The sequence below is a fragment of the Lynx canadensis genome, chromosome A1, assembly GCF_007474595.2.
Source record: "Lynx canadensis isolate LIC74 chromosome A1, mLynCan4.pri.v2, whole genome shotgun sequence".
Classification (NCBI taxonomy): Eukaryota; Metazoa; Chordata; class Mammalia; order Carnivora; family Felidae; genus Lynx; species Lynx canadensis.
This window is the reverse complement of record NC_044303.2, coordinates 180971173-180997445: the sequence shown is the minus strand read 5'-3', so window position 1 is coordinate 180997445 and position 26273 is coordinate 180971173. Positions and strand designations below refer to the sequence as shown.

General features: G+C 46.3%; 1 protein-coding gene across 2 annotated transcripts in view; it reads left to right on the top strand.

Annotated features, from left to right (window-relative positions):
- Positions 1 to 26273, top strand: part of WWC1 (WW and C2 domain containing 1) — a 154642-nt gene that overhangs the window by 51324 nt on the left and 77045 nt on the right. The window contains exon 2 of one of the 2 annotated variants that reach the window (XM_030327845.1): positions 21385 to 21494. In XM_030327845.1, coding sequence (XP_030183705.1) covers positions 21385 to 21494 — 110 coding nt within the window. Of the gene's footprint in view, positions 1 to 21384; positions 21495 to 26273 lie in introns of those variants that run through there. The other variant, XM_030327852.1, reaches the window with a different exon arrangement.

Genomic DNA, 26273 nt, shown 5'->3' with positions numbered 1-26273 from the left:
GCCCACCCAGAGAGGTAGAAATCGGTGTTTGGCAGCAAAATCCCAACAACTGTCCTTCATACTTTCCCCTGCTGGTCCCCAGGGCCAGTCCAAGAGGCTGTCCACATGGACCAGGTGTACTAATTTTCCCACATACCCTGGGCCCTCTATTTTTAAGCTATGTTCTCTTTTTTTCTCCACTCAGAGATGAATGGTATCTGGCCAAAGGCAAGATGAGGCAGGAAGCAGGGAGGAAATGGAGGAGAGCCTGTCGTTATCATGATCATTCATTCATTCACTCGTTCATCTCCTCATTGGCTTACTCAGCTATGTGTTCAGCAAATGCACATTAACGCCTAAGACTGCAGACAATGGGTTAAGTAAGGGTTTTCCAAACTTCAGTCATTGGTACATCTTCTTCCTATTTTCCCTCTTCCCAACTGTGGGCAAAAGCCATGAAGCAAAATAATGTTCTCAATCCCTAGCTCACAGTTCATGGGGAGGCTGTGAACCTGCAGTCTGATCTAACTGTATGCAAAAAGGAGCCTGGCAGATGTTGTAGGTTAAGGACAGAGTTATCACCGGACTGAGACTGTTCTCGTTGGAATCTGAAAATCTAAAGGGGAATTGAAAAGGGTATCCTTTTCTCACTGAGAGACCCAGTGCTTACTCCTGCCTTTACATGTGCCACGTGGAGTGTCCTGTGTGCCACGGAAAAGCGTGGTATCCACACGGGCTATGTAAAATACTGATGGCATTCAGAAGTGAATCCAACATACACTTGGCCTCAAAGCGACTTCCATTCTAGTAGGAGAGAGAAGGGCAGGACACAATGGGAAGGAGGTCCAAATGAAGTGCTGGAAGACCAGAAGAGAATGCCCCCTGGGGTACCTGGTGAAGGTGGGGGTGGGGGGTCTTGATGCCCGGGGGTGAGTTTCCCCAGAGAAGGGGGTCAGGCATCTCTGGCAGAGGGGGAGTGTGAGAAGGGCAGGGAGACAGCAAGGCAGCATACACAGATATGCTGGATCTGTGCCAACTCAGATCCTGATGGTGTCGTTTAGTAGACTCTCCACTCAGCCCTGAGACCAGCGTGGCTGCCCAGTGACCTTCTCATTCCCTGTATTCTTTCCATCCAGGATACCCTGGTTGGCTCCACATTCTCTGCCCAGTCATCCTGGAATGATGTAGTGGGTGGCTGGTGCAGTAAAAGAAGCTGATGTGGATTCAGACTCCAGAGCTGCCCCTTCCCAGCCTTGGGACCCTCTATCCAGTTAACTGGCACTAATCTGAGTACCCACCTCGAGGATGGTTGGGTGTGTAGAATGAGACAGGGCACACAGAGCGCTGAGCACAAAACCAGGCACAGGGTAAGAGCTCAATAAACATCAACGACTACAACCTGAAAATATGTTGCATACACACTTACTGAGTATACCCAGTAATTGAGACATTCTTGGCTTCCTATCCCCACTGCTTCCCAACTCTGACTTTAAGCAGGTTAACCTCCCTGAGCCTTAGTTTTGTTGTCTGAAGAATGGGACCTCTCTGCCAGGTGATCAGATAACATTGACGAAGCAAGAACCACACAGTATCCCCTTGACAGCTACTTCCTGTGCCTGAGTGACCTCAGCTGTGCTTTGGGTTTGTCCCTTGATTGTTCCCTTACCATTCATTGAATTCCAACTTGGTGCCGGGGCCTTCCATTCTTCATTTTTCTGATTGTGAAAATCACTTGGTATGTTTTAAACTTGGTTTTAAAACTTCCCTGTTTTACTAATGGCATGGTGCGTGGTGGTTAAGAGCACAGAAACTGCTTGCGGGGGTTCAGACCCCAGCTCTACCACTTTCCAGTTGTGAGGCCTCGAGCAACTGGCTTACCTTTTCCAGGCCTCAATTTCCATCTAAAATGCGGATGACAATCCTTAATTAGACAAAGTAGAATCTTCCCACAGGATTGCTGTGAGGATTAAATTGAGTTGGTGTGTGTAACTCTTATGTTGGTGCTTGCCACACAGTAATGCTCTGTAAATGAGAACTATCACGGTCATGATCACTAATAAATCGAAGTTACTCAGCTGGTGCATGGCTGAACTCCAATTTGAACCCAGACCTGTGTGCTACAAAGCCCACCCGTTCCTTCTACCTCACTAGCAGCCTTCTCTCCCACTTGGAAACCCTCCCCTGGGTCTCTCAGACTCACACTGGCAGGTCTACTCACCTCCTCCTCCTGCCTTCCCTAAGGAAAGGCCACCCCGACCTCTCCCCTCACCTCCCCCCACCCCCAGCTTCCTTGGAGCTATACCACCGTGACCAGCCTGGCTCTTCCTTCCAGAATTTTCTTCCAGTGCCACGCTGTTCTTCCAGACCCTGAGGCAGTTCTTGCCCTTTGCATGTAAAGTTCTTAAGTAAAGAGACAAGAAGCTACTAATGTGCAAACTTAATGACAGCCCTGCTCCTGGCATCCACCAGCTTTGACCTTGCTGAGCCTTCTCATCTCCCACCCCAAAGAATGAGGGTTGGTGCCCTTCCCCTCCCTAAGCCCCCAAGGGGGCTGGACTGCCTTTGCCTCTGAACTGAGGTCTTGCCAGCTGTTGATTTATAGCCGTGTACCATTGGGCCAGCCACAGCCCCTCTCAAGGCCTTAGTTTCCTCTGCTGCACAGGGCATGGTTGTGAAGGTAGGAGACATACAACATTATTTATCTGGTTGAACAATCCCTGCCCTTAGGCTTCCTGCCTCCTTTCTGGAGCCTCCTGGGAATACTCCCCCATGCACGAATCTCTCCTTTTTGTGAATCCTGTGGCACATTTCACGAAAGTTTCGTTTTGAACAAGGTCTTCATTGTTTTCATTCCTCCATGTATATTATCATGTGTGAATGAATATGTGTTTATTTCTAGCTGATTTTAAGCTCATATATAGTATTTGGTGCCAGGTGCATAAAAGCTGTGTAAAAGTTATTTGTTCGTTGGCTTAGGCTCTTTCAAAAAATGAATGTGTTGTCATCTTTTGTTTTTCAGTATTGATGCACTTGAGCAGATAGGGGTTCATTATTGAATGCTTTCTCGTTGGTTTTCCTGTTCTTTAGGGAAAAGCAAAATTTCGAGTATTTGGATAAATTTCTAAAGTACATTTTAGCTTACTAAAAAATCATCCTTTCTTTTCCACATTCTACATTTTTGGGGAACCTGGAGTGTGCCTGGCACTAGCAGTGCCCTGTGTACAAGAATAAATAATTATTCCTGAAGTTCACGGGATGCCTGGGTGTTCACCATGGACCCAGTTCCAGGGTCTGACTTTTGCCAGCCTGGAGAGAGAGGTTACTGGATGCCCACGGAGTCCACTCCATCAGCGAGTTTCTCCTTGGTGGACCTGTTTTGGGTCTGTCAGTTCAAAGTCTTTGCAAGGAGGTTTCTCAGGGCTTGTTCTTCGGGGGGTTTTCAGTTCGCCTTGGACTTTGTGGAGGGCATTGAGTTCAAGGTGAACCTATTATAGGCCTTGGAGTGGGCTGTGTGCTTTGTGCCCCTGGGACTCTTTGCAGGAGTCTGGAGCTGGCTTTGTAAGTGTTGGGCTCAGTGACTTTACCTTGGGAGAGAGAGAAAGGGGGGAGAAGACCCCTCAAAAAAAGCCCCCACAAACTCAAAACCTTTCCCTTTGAAAAGGAAGGAATGCTCACAAGTCCTATGTTTCATTCATTCAGTAGATAGTAGAGAACATCAACTATTTCTGTGCTCCATTATAGTAAGACAGTAGCAAGTTAGGCCTGTCAGCTCTGTTTATGTGGCAAAGAAAGACAGTCCACATGTCAACAAGCAGATACAGAGATGGGAAGTCCTGGGAAAGTAGAAGGAAGCAAAGGAACTCATGCTTGTTGAGCCCTGTTCTGTGCTGGGGGCATGCTGTATGAGGCCACAGAGGGGAAGAGCGTGGCACAAGCCCTCATAGCTGGGAAGCCAGCTCTCTGTGGTCCCAAAGACCTTGCCTGCTCCCCTGACCTAAGTAAGGTAGGCTCCAGTCTCCTCTGTGTTGATGTCCATGGAAAAGAAGCAGTAGTACCTCAGTGTCAGGCAAGGGCTCTCTGTGTCAGCTGGGCTGGGAGAGGCCCTAGCCCATGCCCTACTCTGGTCTGGGGATCTTCTGTAGTGGTGGAGCAGTGGCTCACCAATAACTGAAGCCCATAGACAATCCACAAGGATCCTTCCCACTCTCCAGTGTCAGCTCCTTCCCCCAGGCCTATAAGCAGACTATCCAAGGGCTGCAGAATGCCTGTGCCAGAAGGAGATCCACTTCTACACGCTGATGATTATTCTAATGAGTGAAATGAGAGTAGGGGCCCAAGGCCTCTGTCACTACCCACTGTGATGTGCGCTCCCAGGGGAAGGAGAATGGACTGTTGCCACATTTCTCTAGTTGCGAGCTGGGAATGAGGAAGGAGACCCATTGAGAGAGTTCGTGGTGGAGAGGAACAAGCAGTGGGCCAGGGCTCAGGTGGCCTGTGTCTAATCTTGGTACAAACCCAGGAGCCCTGTCAGTTTAGGAAAGTCTCAGAGTGTCTGGTTTGCTCATCTGTAAAATGGGGAAGTGATGATGATGGTAAAAATGCTGTTGTCCTGATAGTTTTTTGAGACTCAAATAAGGTCAGGCATGCGGAAGAACTCTGAGGACCCTGAAGTATTTCTTCATTTGCAAATTTCCCTTTGTTAGGACAAGCAAAACTTGGAAGGTAGAAGGCCTCTCTGTGAACCCTGCTGGGAATTCCAGTGAAATATTTCCTTCTTCATTTGTTCTTTAATGAGTTCATTTATTCATTCAGTGAACATTTGCTTGGTGCCCATTCATGTAAGATGCTGAGGTTACCATGATTGATTAGACACAGCTCAGGCCCTCTTAAAACTCATGGAGGTGACAGACACATAAACAATGAAAGGACATACGGTAAATAATAATAATAATAATAATAATAATAATAATAACAACTCTTCAACCCCTGCTTTAGATAAACAGATGCCCAGGAAAAGACGTTCTAGGCAGAAGGAATAGCAAAGACAAAGGCATGGAGCATCGGAAATAGCATGGAGTATGCATTGAGTGGTCTTGGAGCCATGTGTCCTCACCAGAAGCAGCAGGAAGCTGCCATTTTTCTGAGCCAGAACCTTGTCAAGACAGAGGAGTTTGGGGGAGTGGGTGAGAGTTGTTTTAATAGCTCCTATGGCCAAGTATTCAAACTATGGTTTTACCAGTTTGTGTTCTGACAGGATGATCTGATCTCCATCAACTTTCAGTTTGACACAGACTATTCCAGGCTGCCCCCTCTTTATTACCCTCCTCTGGCACTCCTCCAGCAAAACCTAACTGGTTATAATTTGGGGTGATTGACAGTGGTTTGGTTTTCTTCTATGTTCTTCTACCCACATGCCTTTGGGAGGAGGATCTAGAAATAATTATCAAGTCTCTCCAGGCCCTTTCACCTCAGCCCCTAGACAGCCTCCCAGGCTGGTCCCTTTGGGGGTCTGCAGGCTTTGGGGAGGAGACCCAGGAGGGCTGAGTGTATTCCTCTGCTGGCAACCGGCCCAGGGCCGCGCTGGGAGTCCCACTGGCCTCCACTGTGCTTCCTGGCTCCACTCCTCAGCAAGGATCATGTAACTAGTGTTTCTGCTTGTTTTCTTTCAATGTTTTAATACATTTCTATACTTTGAATTTTTCTCTAAGAAAATTAGGGTTCATTTTGAAATGACTTTTTTTTTATGAAGGGGTAGGAAGAGGTTCTAAATAGAAGAACTGAAATGGAGTAGGAAGATATACTTGGTATTTTTAGTGTTTTTTCTGTCTTTTTTCTGGTTATAAAAACAGCAGGAAGAAAAAATCTCTGAACATTACCCCACCACTGAAAGGTGAACATGGTCAACATTTTGGCATTTTTCCTTGTAGTCATTTTTCCTTTTTCTTGCAGGTAGGTAAGATTACGCTGTGTACACAATTTCTTTCTTTTTTTTTTTTTTTGAATATTTTTATTTTATTTTTGAGAGAGAGAGAGACAGAGCATGAGCAGGGGAGGGGCAGAGAGAAAGAGAGGCACAGAATCTGAAGCAGGCTCCAGGCTCTGAGCCATCAACACAGCGCCTGATGCAGGGCTCACAAACCGTGAGATCATGACTTGAGCCAAAGTCAGATGCTTAACCGACTGAGCTACCCAGGCATCTCTTCCTGCACAGTTTTGTATTCTGCTTTTTTATTCCTTCTTAAATTCTGTAATATAAGCATTCTTTCCTGTATCATCCAAAATGTTTCATGAGAAACATTTCAAACAGTTGCATTGAATGGTTATTACCCACCATTCATTCCCTATCAATTTTGAGGCTGTGTCCATCTTTTTGTATGACAAACAGTGCTGCATTAAACATCTTTGTGTATAAAACGTTGCACCTGAGTAGGTTGAAAACAGTGAGACAAGTGAGGCCCCTTTTCTTTGAGGAATCAGGTGCTTCTCTGACCCCTGTTTTATCGGTCATCAGCCTTGACTTCTCCCAGGGCTCCAAGATGAACGTCTCTATTAGTTTACCTAATACACAGTTCTTTTCCTCCTTGTCTTTCACACCCTCACCTGTGGTTTTCCCAATAAAATTCCTAATTTCCAGTTTGTAGCTGGGGGTAAAGATAACCTTTATTTTCTCTTCTTACCAGTTTTCCTTCTTTTTTTAACCCCCCTTCTTACCAGACTTTATTGTTTAAACCTATAGCAGATAGTTTTTTTTTTTTAATGATTATTTATTTTTGAGAGAGAGAGAGAGAGAGAGAGAGAGCGTGAGGAAGGGGCAGAGAGAGAGAGAGAGAGAGACAGAACCTGAAGCAGGCTCCAAGCTCTGAGCTGTCAGCACAGAGCCTGGCCCAGAGCTCGAACTCATGAACTACGAGATCATGGCCTGAGCCAAAGTCGGAGGCCTAACTGACTGAGCTACCCAGGTGGCCCCTGCTTTTTTTTTTTTATTTTGTTAATATGTCTTTATTTTTGAGAGAGAGAGAGACAATGCGAGCAGGCGAGGCAGAGAGAGAGGGAGACAGAATCTGAAGCAGGCTCCAGGCTCTGAGCTGTCAGCAACAGAACCCTGTAAACCTATAGGGGATAGTTTTAAATTAATTCCCTCTTCTGGCCCCCCAATAGTGTAAGTCAGAGATCTCCACTCATTTTTTGAATTAAGATCTAAATTCAAGTCCTCAAGCTGCCTCTTATAGCTGAGCAGCCTTGGGCAACTTAATGTTGTTCTCTAAGGCTCCTCTCATTTATGCCAGGGCTCGTATGAGCCACTTAAACGGCTTGCTGTGAGAGTTTAATGCCATGTCGTACACATAAGGGACTGAGCATGTGCTAGCGTTATTACTCTCTGAAGGTTTTGACGCTTGGTCCTTACAGAGGAGCATTGACCTTCAGATATTAGATTTTCGTGACAAAATGGCACCATGAAATGCCACATCTGGAAGGGTTTGGTTGAGTCCATTCCCCTTGTTTCATTGATGGCGAAACAGAGGCCCAAGGACGAAAAGGACTTGATCACCATCACCTAGATGGAGAGAAGATACATAGCAGAGCTTCTCCTATAGGCAGGCAGTGAGGACTGATGACTTCAGAGTCCAGATGGAGCCCTTCCAGGCCAGCTGGATGCACCCTTTGATATCCAGACCCTAGGCGGGCTCAGGGTGGGGATCAGCTGATATCTCAGATCCCACCCATTGCCTTTAAAGCCCCCAGATCAGTCTCAGAGCAGTTAGGAAGCTTGTGGAATATTAGGAACACTGTATATAGTCTCTTGCACTGTGCAGGTGATCTTTTGTGACACCTCTCTCCCTCTCTCTTCCTCTCCCCACAATCCTCTTGGGCCAGTTGGATATTCATACATTCTCCCCTGGCACTGGAGCTGAAGGCGGCTGCCAACTTGTGGGTTTCTTTTCAGTGTGGCTCACCATCTGGAGTGGCCACCTGGCCTCCTTGTGGGGTGTATGTGTGCGTGTGCGTGTGCTCGGGCACCCGTGTCCCAGGGCCGGGGTATTGTGTCCCCTCTCTGTGCTTGAATGGCTGAATGAACAAGAGCAAGAGAACAGAGCACAGAAGACAATGCCCAGAAGTCATCCCGGCAGTATGAATGAATAATTCATATTGTATCTGCTGCTTTCCAGGGCTTCCTGAAATAGCTGTTTTAATTGCTTATTTGTTTCGCTGCTGACTTTAATTCAGCTGTCTTCAGCTCAGAACACTTTGGTGTTGAACGTTCACTTGTTAGGTAGGGCTTTCCTTCAGGGAACAACATTCTATTTATTTTCTTCTTTAAAAAAGAAATGATGGGAGGAAAATAAACCCTTAAAAAAAGTCCTATTTCTTAGAGGTGAAACCATTTTCTTTTCAACTCCTGTGCAAGGCTCCTTTGTAGTCAGTTACTGTAGTCCTCTGTGATCTTGGAAAATAAGGAAGTAGCAGTTAGATGGACAGACAAGGTGAGCTTCTGGGCTAGATCAGTCTGCTCACTGTGATGCAGTCAGCAGACACTTGGGTGTCTGCAGCTTTTCAGATTCTCAGACACAGCCAGGCCATGCCGGCTTGTGCTTTCCTAGAGCAGCCAGCTGCAATATCTAGGAGAGATATCAGGAAGGTCCTAACTGCCTAGGTGGGCAACCCAGGAAACTGCCCTGGCCCTGCTGCCCATAGGATAGTGTTAGGGGGTGTGGGGGACAGAGTCATGCCCCCCCCCCAGGGCTTCGGCAGGTCACATCTAGTGTCAAATACATGGTTCAACTTTGAAAAGGCTTCTTTCAGTAATCCTGGTGGAAAGCCTTGGAAAAGAGGGGTGGTTGGAAGCCAGGTTTTTGGAGCCCCTGATATATGCATACAGGGGCAGCAAGAGATAGCGAGATATAGAGTTTGGAGGGCCCAGGCTGCTAGAAGTTGTGTGGGCTATAGCATGAGATGGCAGGTGTCAATCTGAAGACACAAAGGGTGCCCAGAAGACCCTTGATGGTTGCAGAGATAGGGCCAGTGGACTCTGTGATCTAGTCCTGCACCTGTAGAACAAGGTCCTGTAAAGCTGGCAGGCCAGGTACTGCCAGCTGCCCCCACCCCAGCCCCCAGCCCTGCTTGGCCTTCCATCTGCAAAGGGATGCAAAGTGAAAAAAGGCATTTGATGTGAAATAAATAGGAAAGAAAATGATGCTCACTGAGGGCCTACTATAAATAGACCAGCCCAGTAGTTGAGAACCTGAGTTCCTGGATCAGATCCAAATGCTGTCTCCATGCTCACTGGCTGTGGGACCTCAGGCAAGATACTGTGTGGGACAGGAACTCAGCAAACACTGGCAAAGGGCTGATACAGTCTGCCTACATGGCTGTGCTCTGGGAGAGGCTGGGTGACCGTGACCAGGCTCTGCAGAGTGGGGCGGGAGGCAGAAAGCTTTCATGGAGAAGGAGAGGCATTTCTTGAACACAAGGTTGGATACCATTCTTTAAAGCCCCTGCGGTTATGGGGCATCTGGGTGGTTCAGTCGGTTAGGCTTCCAACTCCTGATTTCTGCTCAGGTCATGATCTGTCAGTACATGGGTTTAAGCCTCAGGTCGGTCTCCACGTCAGCTCTGTGCTGATTGTGGAGCCTGCTCGGGACCCTCTTTCTCTCTCTTTGCCCTCCCCCCTCTCAAAATAAATAAACTTAAAAAAAAATAAATAAAGTCCCTGCAGTTATGAGGTAGAGGAGGCTATAGGTAGAGGAGGCTTAGGACCCACTGGTGGGTCCTAGTATGGTACCAGGACCAGAAATATCAGCATTACCTGGGAGCTTGTAGCAAATGCAAATTCTCAGCCCTGCCCAGAATCAGAAACCTATTGAATCAGAACCTGGGTGGAGGGGGGTTGCAACCATCTGTGGATTACCAAGCCCTCTAGAGGATTCTGATACAACTCAAGGTTGAGAACTACTGCTGTATATAATAATATATACTGCTGTATATAATAAGGAGATGTCAGGAGGGGTGCTCATAGAATGAGTGAATATAGACGTCAGGAGGGGTGCTCATAGAATGAGTGAATATAGACACCGGAAACTGGGGGAGGAGTCAGGAAATCTGGGTGCCTAGGAGAATCTCCTTCTTTGTGGCGGTATGATCTTGGACAAGTACTTAGGGCAGTCTTGGAAACTCAGTACTGAAAAGCCCCTTAGCAATCACTGTGTCATCTTTTCATGGTAGGGATGGGGAAATAGTGGCCCAGGATGGGAAAAGGCCATGGCTGCAGTCACTCAGTGGCAGACCTGAGAATTGAGGCCAGTTGGATTTACGTCTCAACTACCTGAGTGTTCCTGGGTGTATCAGCTCACTGCTCTCTGCCTCAGTTTCCACATCTGTAAAATGGACCTGATAATAGTACTTATAAGATTATCTTAAATTATTATTCTATTGCATTGAATATAGGGTTTTTCTTTCCTTTTTTCTTTACAATTTTATTGAGAAATCAATTATTGAAACACTAAATGGTATGCATTTTTTTTTAATTTTTTTTTTCAACGTTTATTTATTTTTGGGACAGAGAGAGACAGAGCATGAACGGGGGAGGGGCAGAGAGAGAGGGAGACACAGAATCGGAAACAGGCTCCAGGCTCCGAGCCATCAGCCCAGAGCCTGACGCGGGGCTCGAACTCACAGACCGCGAGATCGTGACCTGGCTGAAGTCGGACGCTTAACCGACTGCGCCACCCAGGCGCCCCTAAATGGTATGCATTTAAAGAGGCAATTTGATGAGTTTTGACATACATATGTACATCTGTGAACCCATCTTCATAATCAATATAACAAACATTTCCATCTTCGTGCCCCTTTGTAACCTCTCTCTCTTTCCACCTGGAGCCACAGGCAAACTCAGATCTGCTTTCTGTCCCTATAGGTTATGTTTTATTTTCCAGAATTTTATATAAATGGAATTATATAGTATAGTCTCTGTTTCCCTGACTTATATCCAGCATAATGTTTCTGAGATTCATATACATTGTTGCATGGATTAACAGTTTGTTCCTTTTTATTACTGTGTAGTATTCCATTATATGATATACATTTGTCTATCCATTCAACTATTAATGGACATTTGGGTTGTTCCCAGCTTGGGGTTATTACAAATCAACTCAACATTCATTTTTTTAAGAAGCACCATTATTTCATGTGCCACTAAGAAAGGGAAAATGCTACCAATTAAATTATAATCCAGTGTTTTAAAATTACATAAAACACATATCTCATACTTATTGAAATAAATCTTTCAAACTTAGATTTTTTTTAACTCACATATCACTTTTATACGTACAAAAAAACAAAACCCCACTAGATAAACAAAGTAAAGATCCAGGATTCCTAAAACATCTTCCTATTCCAAATCCAGTTCTTTTTTTTTTTTAATTTATTTTATTTTAATTCCAGTATAGTTAGCATACAGTGTTGTGTTAGTTTCATGAATCCAATTCTTTGGAGTCACTTTTTAACTCAGGATTATTGGTGTCTGTGTTTTGAATAGCTTCCTTGTTACCCTCAAAGTGTTGGTGGTACAGCCTTGTTATAACGACCCACAGAGGAAGTCAAAGGCTTTGGTGCTGAGCTCTGAAGCCAGCTAGGCAATCATGTAGAGTTAGCCTACTTTGCACTCCTGCTTGGGGAATGTTGCTAAACGTGTCTGGTCACTGCCTCCTCAACCCTTCCCCACAACCATTTGGTTCCTAGGGGATAAAAGTGCTCCACTGTCCTCTCTGGGATCTTATCCTAAGCCCATGACGTCTTTGATGTCTGTACACAGGCAGGAACACCTCCATCAGGACTGCAGCCTGGCTAACAGTGGAAGATGTCAGTAAGCAGTGGCAAGACACATCCCAATTTCAGAGATGTTAAGATGTATTTTTAAATGTGCAGCTTAGAATCATTGAAATATAGTCTATGTAAGGGAGCCTGAATAGTGCCTGGTACTTTGTAAACCCTCAACAAAATTTAGCATTGATGATGATGATGGTGGTGGTGGTGGTGGTGATGGTAATGATTCAGCATTGGTTTCTTTGTTGGTTAAATAAAGGTGGCAATACCTGCCTCACAGAAATGTTGTGAAGATAAAGGAAATGATTTACTTTATATAGAGCATATGGTCCAGTGCCTCATACTTAACAGGATTTCAGCAAAAGATGTTTTCATTCTTGTTTCACTGCAACCACACAATGCTCTTGACCTTTGGGACAGGCAGCCAAATAATAGATTTATGCAGGCTAAAACTGCAAAGGGGGCCTTAAAGATACCATATTACAACTCCCTTGTTTTGCAGATGGGAAGCCCAGAAAGGGTAGGAAGCCTGGCTTCTTCTTCCATGGCTAATCTGGTGGCAGCATCAAGATTCAAACCCAGATCTCGTCTTTCCCCTTCCAATGCTCTAAGTGGTGCTGTCATGGAAGGGGCCACAGATCAAGGCAGGATCCCGGAGAAGCCTTCATAGCCAATTACTTCTAGAAGGACCAGCTCTTCTGGCCTGCATGGGTGGGGGAGGGTCAGAGCTCACAGAACAGAAGAATAGTCAAATTCCAGGGAAGGGTGGGCTATGGCCTCTGCTCTTAGAGCTGGAGCACCTGGGGAGACCCCTAGCTCATGGGACCAGAAGGAGTAAAGCTGGGGGGTGAGTGCCCTCAAGGTCCTGACTACAGAAAGGAGGAGCTCTGCATAGCCTACCCAACAGTACATGCCAAGTGCTGTGTTGAGTCATTCTCATGTACTAATTCATTTAGCCTCTGCAAGAACCCTGCAAGGCAGACTTTCTTAACCATTTTATACCTATGGGGAAACTGAGGCTCAGAGCTGGGGAAGGAATAGGCTAAATTTACACAGCTAAGAAGGACAGAACTGGCCCTTTCTATAGGGCACAGAACTGTCTTAGCCTAGCTCCAATTCAGGAATGAGGATGAAGCTGGGGAGGAGCTGGGTGAGGGACAAACACATAAAGCAGGTGCCCTGTTCTGTTGTGGTGTTGGGCTTTCAGGAAGTTGCCCTCTAATGAGGAAATGGGCAAAACGAAGGGTCCATCTCCCAGCCTTGTCTCTCCATGAGTGGATTCTTGCCCAGTGGTAATTCTCCTTTTAGTTTTGCAGGGTTAGTTAGCCCAGAAAATACTATCAGTAATTATGTCTTGCAGGGTGTTCAGATTTTCACTGCATTTCATACGGAGCCAAATTCAGCACCAGGTTGGCTTGATCTCTTGGTGTCATGAGTGTGATGCAGGCCTGGGACTGATTCCAGGTTTTAGTCTCTGCTCTGCTAATGGGTTCTTGGGTGGCTCTGGACAAGTCTTTTCTCTCTGTGCCTCAGTTTTCGCATCATCCTCAGTAAAACAAGGGGATTGGTTTGTCAGATTCCAGATGTCCTGTTCAGTTTTATCATTCATTAATACCTCTGCATTAGAGGCCTCCTTTGGACAGCAATGAAGATAATAATGAATTGCTCACATTTATTCACTGTATTCCAAATTTCTGTTTTATGCATTATCTCATTTAATTCTCAACCCTGTGAAGTAGATCTGAAAGTTACCTTCCTAAAAGGGTAGTTATGAGGGCCAAGTAAGTTAATATACATAAAGTGCGTAGAAGCGTTCCTGGCACATAGTGTTCAATAAATGCATTATTATTTTTCCTGTTTTTCACCTTTGAAGGCTGGACTGCAGAGAGTTTAAGTGTCTTGCCCAAGGTCATACAGCTTGAAAATGGCAGAGCCTGGATTCAAACCCAGGAGTCTAGCTCCAGAGCCCTGTACTCTCAACCATTACTCTATGCTGCCTTTTGATAAGACACAAGTTGGAGTGACATGTTATAGAGCAGGGTAAGGTGTTCAGTAAGAGTGCTGCCCCCAAAAGTCATGGTAATTCCACTTTTAAAACAAAGTGCTACAAGCTACTGCTAAAACAAGCTACTGCAGGCTCTAGGCTGAATTTGGCCTTCCGGTAGTCAGTTGGCCATGCCTACTCTAATGCACCATCTGGTTCTCAGGGCCATAATCTTAAATCCCAGCAAGTGGTATGCAGAGGGATAGCAGCATGGATTTATCACTGTGTCAGTGAGCTGGAGGGAATTGGGGAATGGTTAGACCTAGAGACCTGGGGATGGAGGTAGAGGAAGGAGACTGGCCCCAAGAACTCAGTGGGGGCAGAGTGAAGACAATATTTAGCAGGGGGGTGAGCCACTGGTGTGTATGGGAAGGGGGCAACCTAAAGAGGAGAGGAGTGCATGGAGAGCAGTCTGGAACCCTCCCTCCTGCTTTGCTCCTTCCTCATCTTTTCCCCATAAAAAAATTCCAGGAATGGGAGTGGACTAGGCCAAGAAAGCTTCTGAATAAACCAGCCCAACCAAAGTAGGGAAGCAAAGAGGTCTGGGGGCAAAAACACCAGAATGTTGAGACAGGTGTTTTGAGACTGGAGGGAGGAAGGGAGGGAATTGTTTAAGAGGAGAGCTGGGGAGTTCCTGGTGTAAACACCTCCTCCAGAGAGCAGATTGGGAGAGACAAACCCTTTTTTAATCCAAAAAGGGAGAGTATACGTAGTCCCAGCCCCTCCAGGAAAGGAGGCTGTGGAGTACAGTGCAGGGTGTATTGGCTATTAACCTGGACGATTATTTTGCCTCGGTTTCCCCATCATGGAAATAGGGATAGAAAACCTAACTCATAATACCAAATAATGTTGGTTGAAGCCCTGTATGCCATGGGGTCCGCACAGGTCATCTTAACTAGGTCATCATTCTCTACATCCCCACTATACAGACAAAGAAGCAAATTCAGGAAGGTTAGGGTTCATGCCCAAGGACAAAAAGTAAGTGACAGTGCCTGCTTGGGGACACAGGTGGCTGACTGTAGAGCTTGGGAGTTTTAGCCACCATGGGTTATCTCTTGAGATGAAGAATGATGCTGATGAGGATCACTAACACATCTGACCACCTAAGAGGAAAGGTGACGCACAATTCTCACAATGCACAGAGCAGAAAGCCTCTCAACAGATCCCGTTAACAACCCACAGTGACTGAGGGCTTATTACATTCCAGGCCCTGTGCAAAGCACTTCATATGTGTTATCTCGTTTGATCCCCACCACACCCTTATGAGATTGGGACTCTAAGTTTCACAGAGAAGGAAACTCCTCCTAAAGAGGTTACGTAGCACGCCTGTGATTGTGGAAGAGGTGGAGCAAAGTTTTCAGACTAGCATGAGTTCCTGAGCCTTTGTGGGTAGTAGCTGACCTGTCTCCACAGTAGCTGTGAAGCCGACCACCTTCTTCTTCCTTCCTGCCTCCTCCAGCCTTTCCTGATGACACCCTGTTTCCCCAGTCTCTCCAGTCTCCCAAACCCTTGGCCTTTCACGTCTGAACAGCTGACCTAGCAGCTTAGTAACCATCCCTACATCCTCTAATTGCCTGTGGTTCACAGCCCCGGGTAGCATAGCCACTTCATATGCAATCACCAAATGCCATGGGGATGGGTCACTGCCTGTTTTAAGGGTAAGCCTTGGCTCCCTAGCCAGACCCACTTCTCCTGAAGGCAGAAACGAGGCTTATGCAAGTGTTGGAGCCCTCATGGTGTCTGGCATGGGACCAGGCTACTGTGTCTGTGCAGTAAATATGTGTTGCTTGAAGGACTGATGGACAGGAGAGAGAGAGAGAAGGAGAGCAGAAAGTGAGGCAGGGAGCTTCTCTAGATCACCTTCTGCCACTTGGCACAGGGGTGGCACTTATCAGGGACCCCAGAGCCCTAAAAGTCTGTCCTCTTCACCCTTGTGTCCCTACCACATCGCTTATAACATAAAGATATGTTATGTGGCCTTTTTCCTCCTCAAACTCACCAACATTGTCCCGCCCCAACTGGCCTTTCCCGTTGCTTCCCAGCATCGGGTCTCCGCTCCAAGATCATCTTCTGCAAGAGGCTTCCCTTGACACTCCCTCTCTTCCACCCCCCACCCCATTACCCTTGATCCCACCCCCTTGTTGTATTTTTCTGAATAGCATGAATCTCTGACATGATTTCAGTGACTTGCTTCCTGGTTGGGGTGTGTCTCCTACTAGAATGTAAGGACAGGTCCCTGTCTGTCTTGTCCACTTCTGCATTTGGCATTTAGGAAGTTTCAGCTGTTCTGTGTACGCAGCTCTCCTAACAAGCTCTGAGATTTTGTCTCCCCCAGATTTGTTAGACGTATGAATGAAGGTGTTTGAACAGAACTGAATTAAAGGAATGAAGGAGGACTTCAAATATTGCACTTTCTTCCTACCCACCCCAGCCTTCAAGGTGCAAAAGGTGAAGGGGCAGCTGTGCTCTGCAGCAGCCTGGAGGTGAGGCTGCGAAGTCAGTTGTGCAATCTAAGCTATGGGAACTATGCGTGTGAAACACCCGGGGCGGAGGAGCCGGCCGGCTCATCCTGCCTGAGCTGGGAGGAGAGGTTCCGCTGAAAGTTTGGACAGTTCTTGGCTTAGAATCTGGAGGGCCCTTTAGAAAGTGATCCCGCCCAGCTGGCCCTCTGAGAGAGCCCAGTTGGGGGCCAGCATCCTGCTGGAAGGCCATAATGAGGTTACTGTGGGAAGCATTCAGATTGCTGGGGAAGCATTAAGAACATGAAAGATATGCTACGCGTTCTTCAGTCTCCAGAGAATCACCACCCAGTGTTAGACTTGGCAAAAGGTCTTCCGTTCATTCTCTGAGCTGCCTGCTTAGAAGGGATGCACCGCCTGAATACCGAATGCCAGCCATGGCAATCTGGGAGCCTCTCCCACAGACCGTAGGAAAGCGACACGAAGCTGGAGGAGGGCAAGGAGCCTGTGTTCCTGGACAGGTGTGCCCTTGTGCTCCCTGTGGTGTGCTCCCCATAGGGTGATCCTGGCAGAACCTACCTGTCTCCAAGGTGACACATCCGGGCCTCTTTTCCAGGAGGCCCTGTTGTGAAACATTCAGGAATGTTTGTGTTCCTTCAGAGATTTGTAATTAAGAAGAGGCAGAACTAGTTTTTGCTTGGCCCTCTTCCCTCTTGCCCCTGCAGCGTTTGGGGCATTTCGATTTCATGATTGGGGTTTTCAGTAGCCCAGGACATGGAGGCTGGAGACTGCCCTGAAGCTGAAATGGGGTGAATCGCTTCATCAGAGGGTGGGGGCAGGGAGTTCCAGGCAAGCCCCCAAGTCTGGGCCACATCTGAAAGCAGACATCTCTTCCCAGCTCACATTCTTGGCACTTGCCCAAGGGGAAACATTGCAGGCCAGAGAAGCACCCACAGTTTCCCAGGGGGAACTGGTTTAAACAGACCGTTCTTCTCTCTGGCAGGAAGAGTGAATGTGTGCACGTGCATATACGTGTGTGTGTGTGTTTAAATCTTTGTGCAGCTAAAAACACTTCTCTTCATCCTGATTCTCTGAATGACACGTTGCTGCACACTGAATAATTCATCTCCTTCTTGGCATTTGTTCCAGAGAGAATGTTGCTGTCCAGATTTCTTGTAAGTTGCATAGTCTCCCAATAGAAGCTTTTCTCTTTCCCATGGAAGAGCTCTGGGATCCAGGATATCAGCCCTCTGGCTTTTCCCCCAAGATTGCTTTGAGGGGGAACCCTGAATATCAAACCAGAGCCTACCTTTCTCCACATGCCCTCTTCTTCTGTCTTTGGGTGCCCTCTTGACTCACTCTTCTTTATCCCTGATGGGCACAGTTTCTGTGTTTGTGGCAAGTAGAAGTGCACCTCTCAGCGCCTCCTGTAGGATATCTCTATGACAGTCACATTACTGATGTTTGCGCTTACTTATCTCAGTTCTGACTCCTCAGTGTCAAAGGCTGGAATGATCAGCTGGGTGTATGGTTTTCTGGAAAAGTGATGCATTTTGGTGTTGCAGACCTGCCCCGTCTCCAGTCCTCACCCTCACAGAGAGTTCAGTGAATCACTGGTATTGATGACTTGGATGACTTTGAAACATTTGATTGTCTTTTCATTAAGCAGCTGTGGATTATCCAATGTGTTGAACATCTTCGTACCAAGGCACAGGGGGCTGAAGGTGCAAATATACCAAAGCTCCAGTGCCTTTTGCCTACTTCAGTCTTGCCCCTGATGGTCCAGAGTCGTCATCTGTATCTCTGGCATAGCCTACTTTGTGTTCCAGATTGTTCTTGGTCTTGTTAATTTTTATGAGCAAAGCTCAGGTTTGGGAGTCAGGTAGTGGGGCTTCAGGTTATACTTCTGTGGTTTACTAACTGTGTGATATTGAGCATGTTTTCTCATTCGTAAAATGAAACAATAGTGCCTACTACCCAGAGAGAGAACATGACATATATAACGTGCTTTCTAGGCTTAGATTTAGCCATTATTAAATAGTTTAATTACACTGATACATGAACATTACAGAGAAATTAGTAAAAGAAATTACATTAAAATCTGTGTACCAAGGTAACATTTTAATGTATATCTTTCTAGTTTCTCTTCCATATGTGCTGCCAAAGTGAGCACCCAGTTTCTCTCCCACACACGCATGCAACATGCACACACACTTGCACACAAATTTTTAGGCAAAATATACAATAGTAGTATCCTGTCGATTTTCTCTTTCAACAGTGTTGTTCTCATAATATATTGAGAGCATCCTTCTGTATTAGCAAAATGTAGAACAATACATTTATTTTTCATTCCTACATATTCATTATTACAGTCACCCATTCCACAAATATTTATCAAGCACCAGTTGTGGGGGGCACAGGAATCTGTTGCTTAGGTGCACCATTGATGAAAGCATTTAATTAATCCCTAGGGAGGAATTTTGAAAGGTGATGATCCAGGGGAACTGTCAGAAAGGGACGTATCTTTTTGGTTTTCTGGGTGGCAAAAGGTATATATAGTAAGATTCATATCTCTGCAGCCAGGCTGGCAGGCAAGGCTTTCAGGGCAGAGGGCAGAGAAAAAGAGGTCTGAAAAAGAGGTCTGACTCTAGCATTCCTGGTCCCTCACAGATTTTTCTTTCCTCAGTAAGAGAGTAACTCTCCATGTGTGTGGACTTTTTCTTCAGAGGCTCTTTCAAAGATTTGCTGCATAAAATGTTGTTGGATGAGATTTGGCTCTTGGAGTTCACTGGTCTTCATTGTCTGTAAGGGAGAACCACTTGGTGAAGTTTGAGGAGAGGGAGGCACTATGGGATGTGGCCTTTTGTTTCTGAAGTCTGGGCAGGGCATGCGGTGGTGGTGGTGGCATGGGCTGAAGACCGCTTTGTAGGACTTCTATCCAGACTGGCACAGGTGTACCTGAATGAGGAGTATCGTCTGCTGAGGGAAGTCCCTATCACCTGTGTGTCTTCTCCATTTTTCCCTGCTTTGACTCCAAGACAGTGGCTTATGATTTTTCCATGGGGCTCAGGAGATACACTGAAGATGTCAACTTTCAAAAGAACCCTTGAGCTCACACACAGCAGGAGTTCTGGAGACACATTTCCTTGCTTGAAATCCCAGTTTTGTCATTGACTTGGAGAATGTTATTTAGTCTTTCTTAGCCTCAGTTTCACCTTCTGGGAAATGGAGATAACAATAACTGGTGTTTTGTGAGCACTCATTCACACCAGTATCTGTGCTAAATGCTCTTAAAACATGACGTTAGTCAACCTAACCTGGACAGTTATTATTATCCCACTTTTCAGATACAAATACTAAGGTTCAGAGAAGTTAAATAAGTTGCCAAACCCACACAGCCAATATAAGTGATGCTTATTGAAACCTTATTTGACGGTGCTTAGTCTTTCGCATATCATATTTACCTCTAGCCTCACCCTCATCATCTCCCACAATGCAGCAGTAAATTACTGACTAATGGAAGCTTTTGGAATCTCCATTTATTCAGTAGGTATTTTTCGCAGCCTGCCTGACCTTGGATATGTAGTGGCACGTTGGGCACACCACATTCTGTCCACCAGGGGCTTTTTCAGTGTTTCTTTTCTCCCACATGTGTGTGTGTGTGTGTGTGTGTGTGTAGTAGTATAGTGTGTATGTATATATATATATATATATATATATATATATCTAGTGTGTGTGTGTGTGTGTGTGTGTGTGTATACACACACACATATTTTACATGTTTATTTTTGAGAGGGCAAGGGGAGGAGTAGAGAGAGAGGGAGACAGAGAATCCCAGGCAGGCTCCATGCTGTCAGCACAGAGCCTGACACAGGGATTGAACACATGAAGTGTGAGATCATGACCTGAGCTGAGATCAGGGGTGAGATGCTTAACCAACTGAGCCACCCAGGCACCCCTCCCCTATATATTTTGCTTTAAATCTGAGCTGGAGTGGTTATAGGAAAGGAGATTGCACAGTACAGGAGAGAGGGTAGTTTTCTGAGGCTTGGAGGGAAGGTCTTGATCAGAAATCCTGGACCCTATTTCAGTCTATTTTCTTCCTGTCCTGTTGTGTGTAAGCTAGCCACTCTATCCAAAGGGTGACGAAACAGAGCCGTGTGGCCTTCCAGGACTCTGAGGGCTTGGGAACAGACTGGAGAGAGAGAACATCTGAGTATGGGTTTTAAGCAGAGGCAGTAATAGGAGAAACCAAAGGGGCTTTTTGGAGGGGCCACTCAGGCTGATTGGCTGTATATCTAGGTTCGTGGCTCCTTGCACTCTGACTGAAATGCTTAAACGATGGTTTGTGCTGTTTTCCAGCCTTGACAGGCCTTAGTTCATTTAGTTGGATGATTTGTCTGTCTGACTTAGCCACCAAATGGGTGATTACCACCACTGAACACCAAAACGGGGTCTTAGAGAGTGGTTATTACCGAAAAGATCAGTTTGGCCTGGGTTATCTGGGGAAGGACAGAAGTGGGTATAGGCATTTAGGAATGGCTCAAGAAGCAGATAAATACTGCTTCTGGCCAAATTCATAAGGATGGAACATCTGCCATTCTAGATGCTGCTGTAAGCCAGCTTTCCAGAGGGCAAGTGGGCACAACAGACATAGGGTAGAGCCAGGATGAAGACTGGGGGTGGGGTGGGCAAGTGAGTCACAGATGAAGAAGCCAGTGAGGGCTGGAGTCCCAGTCCAGAAGCGAGACTTGACCTTCGAACGTTTTTCTGCACACCGCCCAGAGATGCAGAAACAGAGGCCCAGAGAAGGAAGCTGACGTGCTCACATCATTCCCAAATCAGTGGCAGAGTTAGGCCTGGAATGCCGAATCCCTGCTTCCCTCCTGGGTGACGTAATCCTGCTGCTGCTGCCATGCAGTCACCTTCCTGGGGGCCTTGGGCACAGCAGAGTTGGGGTCAGTGCAAAGTCTGTGGCTCTGCTGGGTCAATCCAGAGGAGCAGGGGGCTGAGAGAAGCAGTGAATTGCAGGGCTTTGGGGACCTTGGGCTGATGGAGTGTGTTTCTCCTCTCCCTTGCCAGGTACACCAAACCACTCACCTTTGCTGACTGCATTAGTGATGAGTTGCCACTAGGATGGGAAGAGGCGTATGACCCACAGGTCGGAGACTACTTCATAGACCACAACACCAGTAAGTTCCTGTCCAGCATCCCTTCCCCATCTTGCACCCCATCCCTCTACCTCCACACCCACCCCCCAAGTCTGGAAGAGCTGCCGGCAGAGGCTCTTGAAGCCAGATTGTGTTTTGTTTTATATAGAGTGAGATGGAGATGTCGATGTAGATATAGATAGATAATGTATGCTCGTACAAAATAACCATTTAGAAGGATTTTAAATAGAATCTAAAACTCTCCCCTCACAACCCATCTCCCCAATTTTACAGAAGCAACCACTGCTAATAATTTCTTGTGTATCATTCCAGAAATATTCCGATTGTATGTTTGTGTGTATATGCAGATATCCTTTTCTTTAACATATACCAATTTTTTCAACGTTTATTTATTTTTGGGACAGAGAGAGACAGAGCATGAACAGGGGAGGGGCAGAGAGAGAGGGAGACACAGAATCGGAAACAGGCTCCAGGCTCTGAGCCATCAGCCCAGAGCCCGACGCGGGGCTCGAACTCCCGGACCGCGAGATCATGACCTGGCTGAAGTCGGACGCTTAACCGACTGCGCCACCCAGGCGCTCCTAACATATACCAATTTTTGTGCGTACAGATTTTTTTCCATGTAAGGCAGATGTGTCATTGTCATTACCAGACCAGAGCCCCGGCATGTCCCTAGCAGCATGCATACATGTGTGTCCATAGTGGATTGGTATCAGTTGTGGTGTCTCTAGCTCATTATAGTGGTCAGCTGACCTTTGCTTCATGTACATGATCCAAGTATCCTGATCCAGAGTAAAGATTCCTAGTGTCTTTGTCTCTGAAGCAATGATGTAAGAATAGGTTGAGAAAGGGACAAGCGTGTTGTCTAACAGGTGGAGGAACCCAAGTCATGGTCCCTGAGCCAAGGAGACTTAATGGGTATTTGGGCTTCATCCTTTTTTTTTTTTTTTTAATTTTTTTTTTTAACGTTTATTTATTTTTGAGACAGAGAGAGACAGAGCATGAACAGGGGAGGGTCAGAGAGAGGGAGACACAGAATCTGAAACAGGCTCCAGGCTCTGAGCTGTCAGCACAGAGCCCGACGCGGGGCTCGAACTCACGGACCGTGAGATCATGACCTGAGCCGAAGTCGGACGCTTAACTGACCAAGCCACCCAGGCGCCCCTGGGCTTCATCCTTTGTACACCTTCTTGGCCAAGATTATGTCCTGTCCTCTGAAATTCACTGCCCCACGTGTCCATGCCTGTCTTGCTTCCAGCCTTCTGAAGTGTAGGATTCCCTTTGTCCTGTCAGGAAAGAGGTGAATGGAATGAAATGGGATGTGCCTGGCCAGGCCTGAAGGCTGTGAATAGGGCATGAGATCCTAGTAGCCTCTGTTTACTGACCACACAATCTGTGCCATGTGCTGGAATAGACACCCGATAGACGTCTTCTCACTTAATCCTCCTGGCTCCCCTGAGGGGTGTTAGGATGATTATCCCTGTCTTATAAATGCAACTTAAAGGTCATCACTGACTGCTTGACACTCAAGGCTAAAGCACAGCAGAGCTGGGATTCGAACTGCTGCTAGGGAGCCGAGTGTGCTCCCCGATTCGCTTTCTCCTCCAAGTTCAGTAGCACCTGGCTATGCCTCTGTCGTGCCCCTCATCACTCGGTGGTATAACCATTTGCCTGTTGTAAAGCAGGGCAGTGTCTAATTCATCATGCCGCCCCAGGCCTGTGCTTGGTAAGGCACATAGTAGGTATGCACTTGATCTTTGCTAAATAGGAAAGGGCATACGTGCATGAACTCATGACTAAATGGATGAATGAGCAGACTTCGTCGGCACCAAAGTGTAGACAAGTTTCTGAGAGACAGCTAATGACATTAATTGCATTGTTGGGGGTAGCAGAGGTTTTTATTAGCGCTCACAATTGCATGCTAGAGAATGAGAAGTAAATATGCCTAATTGAGTGTGTACAGGGAATGAGGTTAATGCTTGGAGGGCTGCACGGTATGCTGGGTTCAACAGTGATGTACAGGGACCCAAACCAGTCTACTCCTTGTGTCTAATTACTGAGTTCATCCCCCCTCATTAAAATCTGATCGCAAGAGCAGTATTTTAAGGTGCTTCTGGGAGTTGTTGGAGAAATAGAAGGCAGGAAGGAATAGCAGGCAGTGGCAGAGTTTACTCTTGAGGAGATGATGGCAGAAATGGGATGTATGGGCGGGTAAGTAAATGGGGGCCACAATAGGAAGAATTCTGACAGTTTTACCAGCTCTCAGACCACTGGGTGCCTTTTGCTTTGAAGGTGTCCTGGTTGGATGGAGGGCACCACCTTCTGCAGATGGAGCCTGTGTGGGGTACAGGTGGTGGGAGTGTGACCCTCGAGGCCTAAGCATTCAGAGCCGGGGACTCAGACCAGTCCTCTGTGTGTGTGTTGTTCACAGACTGAAATTACCTTCTCCAGTTATAAACATAAGAGAATTGAATAGGTTCAATCCACTGTCCAGCATTCATTCATTCAGCAAATATTCACTGACTATCTGCAATGTTCCAGGCACTGTTCTTGGAACTTGGGATACATGAGAGTGTTTGTAATGGCAGTGATTCTGGCCCTTAGAGAGCTTTCATTCTGGCAGAAGAGACAAAACATAACACAAATAAGCATATTATGTAGTACATTAGACAATTAAAGTATTACAGGAGAAAGAAAAAGAGTGTGGGCTGAGACGTGCTGGGATGAGTTTGAGGGTGGTGGGGAAGGACAGTGGCCATGGTCTTCAGGAAGAAGACCTGGTTGAGAAAATGAGATTTGAACTAAGACTTGAGGGAGATAAGGGGGCCTTTCAGGTAGAGAATTGTTAGAGCAAGAACTCTGAGTAGTGGCCACGTTTAGCTTGCATGGGGATGACAAGGAGGCAGGTGTGCACATGGCAGAGTGAGTAAGGAAGCCGGGAGAAGGACCTCAGGCCAGAGAGTTGCAGGGCATAGATGGGGTGGTGGTTTGCCTTAAGGGCTCTAGCTTTTTGCTCCGTGTGAGATGAGAGCCATTGGAGAGTTTTCAGCTGATGAGTGGCATGATCTGCTTTATGTCTTAAAAGGGCCACTCTGGCTGCTTTGCTGAGAATAGAACTTAGTGGAGCAAGGACAGAAGCAGAGAAGCTTGTGAGAGATGATTGCAGTCATCCAGGTGACAGAGGGCAGTGCCCCAGACCAAGGCCTTGGTGGTGGAGGTAGTGAAAAGTGGCCAGATGTGGATGTATTTTCAAGGTAGAGACAACAGGATTTCTTGGTAGACTGCATATGGAACATGAGAGAAAGAGGAATGAATGGCCCTCATGGGGCAGAGCAGCTGGCAGGATGGAGTTGCCATTTATTGAATGGAAAAAACTAGAGTATTGGGTGTAGGGAGGAAAATGATTTTGGACATGTCGAGTCTTCTATACCTGTTACACATCTAAGACTTGAGGGAAAAGTCTGGTATGTTTGATGGAGGAATCTGGAGTTTGGATAAGAGATCTGGGCTAAAGCTAGTTGTTTGGGAGTTGTTGGCATACAACACAGTAGTATTTAAAGACATGAAGCTAGCTGAGATCACCAAAGGAGTAAATCAAAGAGAAGAGGACCAAGGAATGAGTCTTGGGGTTCTCAGATAGTAAATCAAAGAGAAGAGGACCAAGGAATGAGTCTTGGGGTTCTCAGATAGTAAGTGGGTGCAGAAAGGAGAAAAACCTGAGGAGTGACCAGAAAGGCAGACGGAAAACCAGGCCATCCTGAAGGAAGCATGTTGAGGAGAGTGTCGTCAGCCCTGTCAGATGCTTCTGATGGGTCAGATATGAAGACTGAGATAGACCCAACTTTCGAGGGAAGCTGTGGACAAGGACTCAGGGCAAAGGCCTGACTGGAGTGAGTCTGAAAGAAGACCAGGGGTAGGGGTGGGGGAGCAGTGCTTGAGGTGGCTCAGTCAGTAGCTCAGGTCATGATCTCAGGGTCATGGGATCCAGCCCCATGTCAGGCTCCTTGCTGAGCGTGGAGTCTGCTTAAGATTCTCTCTCTCTTTCTCCCTCTGTCCCTCTCCCTCGCTTGTGCACTCTCTCTCTATCTATATCTATATATAGATATAGATATGTAGATAGATATAGAGAGAGAGATAGAAAGATAGAGAGACAGACAGACAGAGGAGTGAGAACCAATAAATATAGACAACCAAAATATAACCCATTTCATTATTTCAGATGTGAGTGTTCAGTACTCCCACAGACTGTTTCCATCCATCATGATTAGATGGTTTTTGTGTTTTGGGTTTCTTTTTAAGTTTATTTATTTTGAGAGAGAGAGAGAGTGCACATGAGCAGGGGGAGGGGCAGAGACAGAGGGAGAGAGAATCCTAAGCGGGTTCCACACTGTCAGCACAGAGCCTGATTGCAGTGCCCCAGACCCGCAGGCCCGCAGACCTCACAAACTGTGATATCATGACCTGAGCTGAAATCAAGAGTTAGACACTTAACCAACTGAGCAGCCTAAGCACCCTTGATTAGATGGTTTTAATCAGGGATCAAATTATGTGTTCTAGTGTTTTCCCTTCATATTGTGTTATGAGTATTTGAGAGATGCCACACAGTCTTCATATTGTCATTTTTAGTATATCAAATGAATGTAAGCAATACATTTTAACACATAAAACAAATGCACCATAATTACCCCTATTGCTGTTCTCCTGCACTATTTCCATCTATTTGTTATAAATAAATAGGGGGAGAATCATTATTCATATTGCTCCTCTCCTTTGTGACAATTTCCTAAGTTTATATTTCCA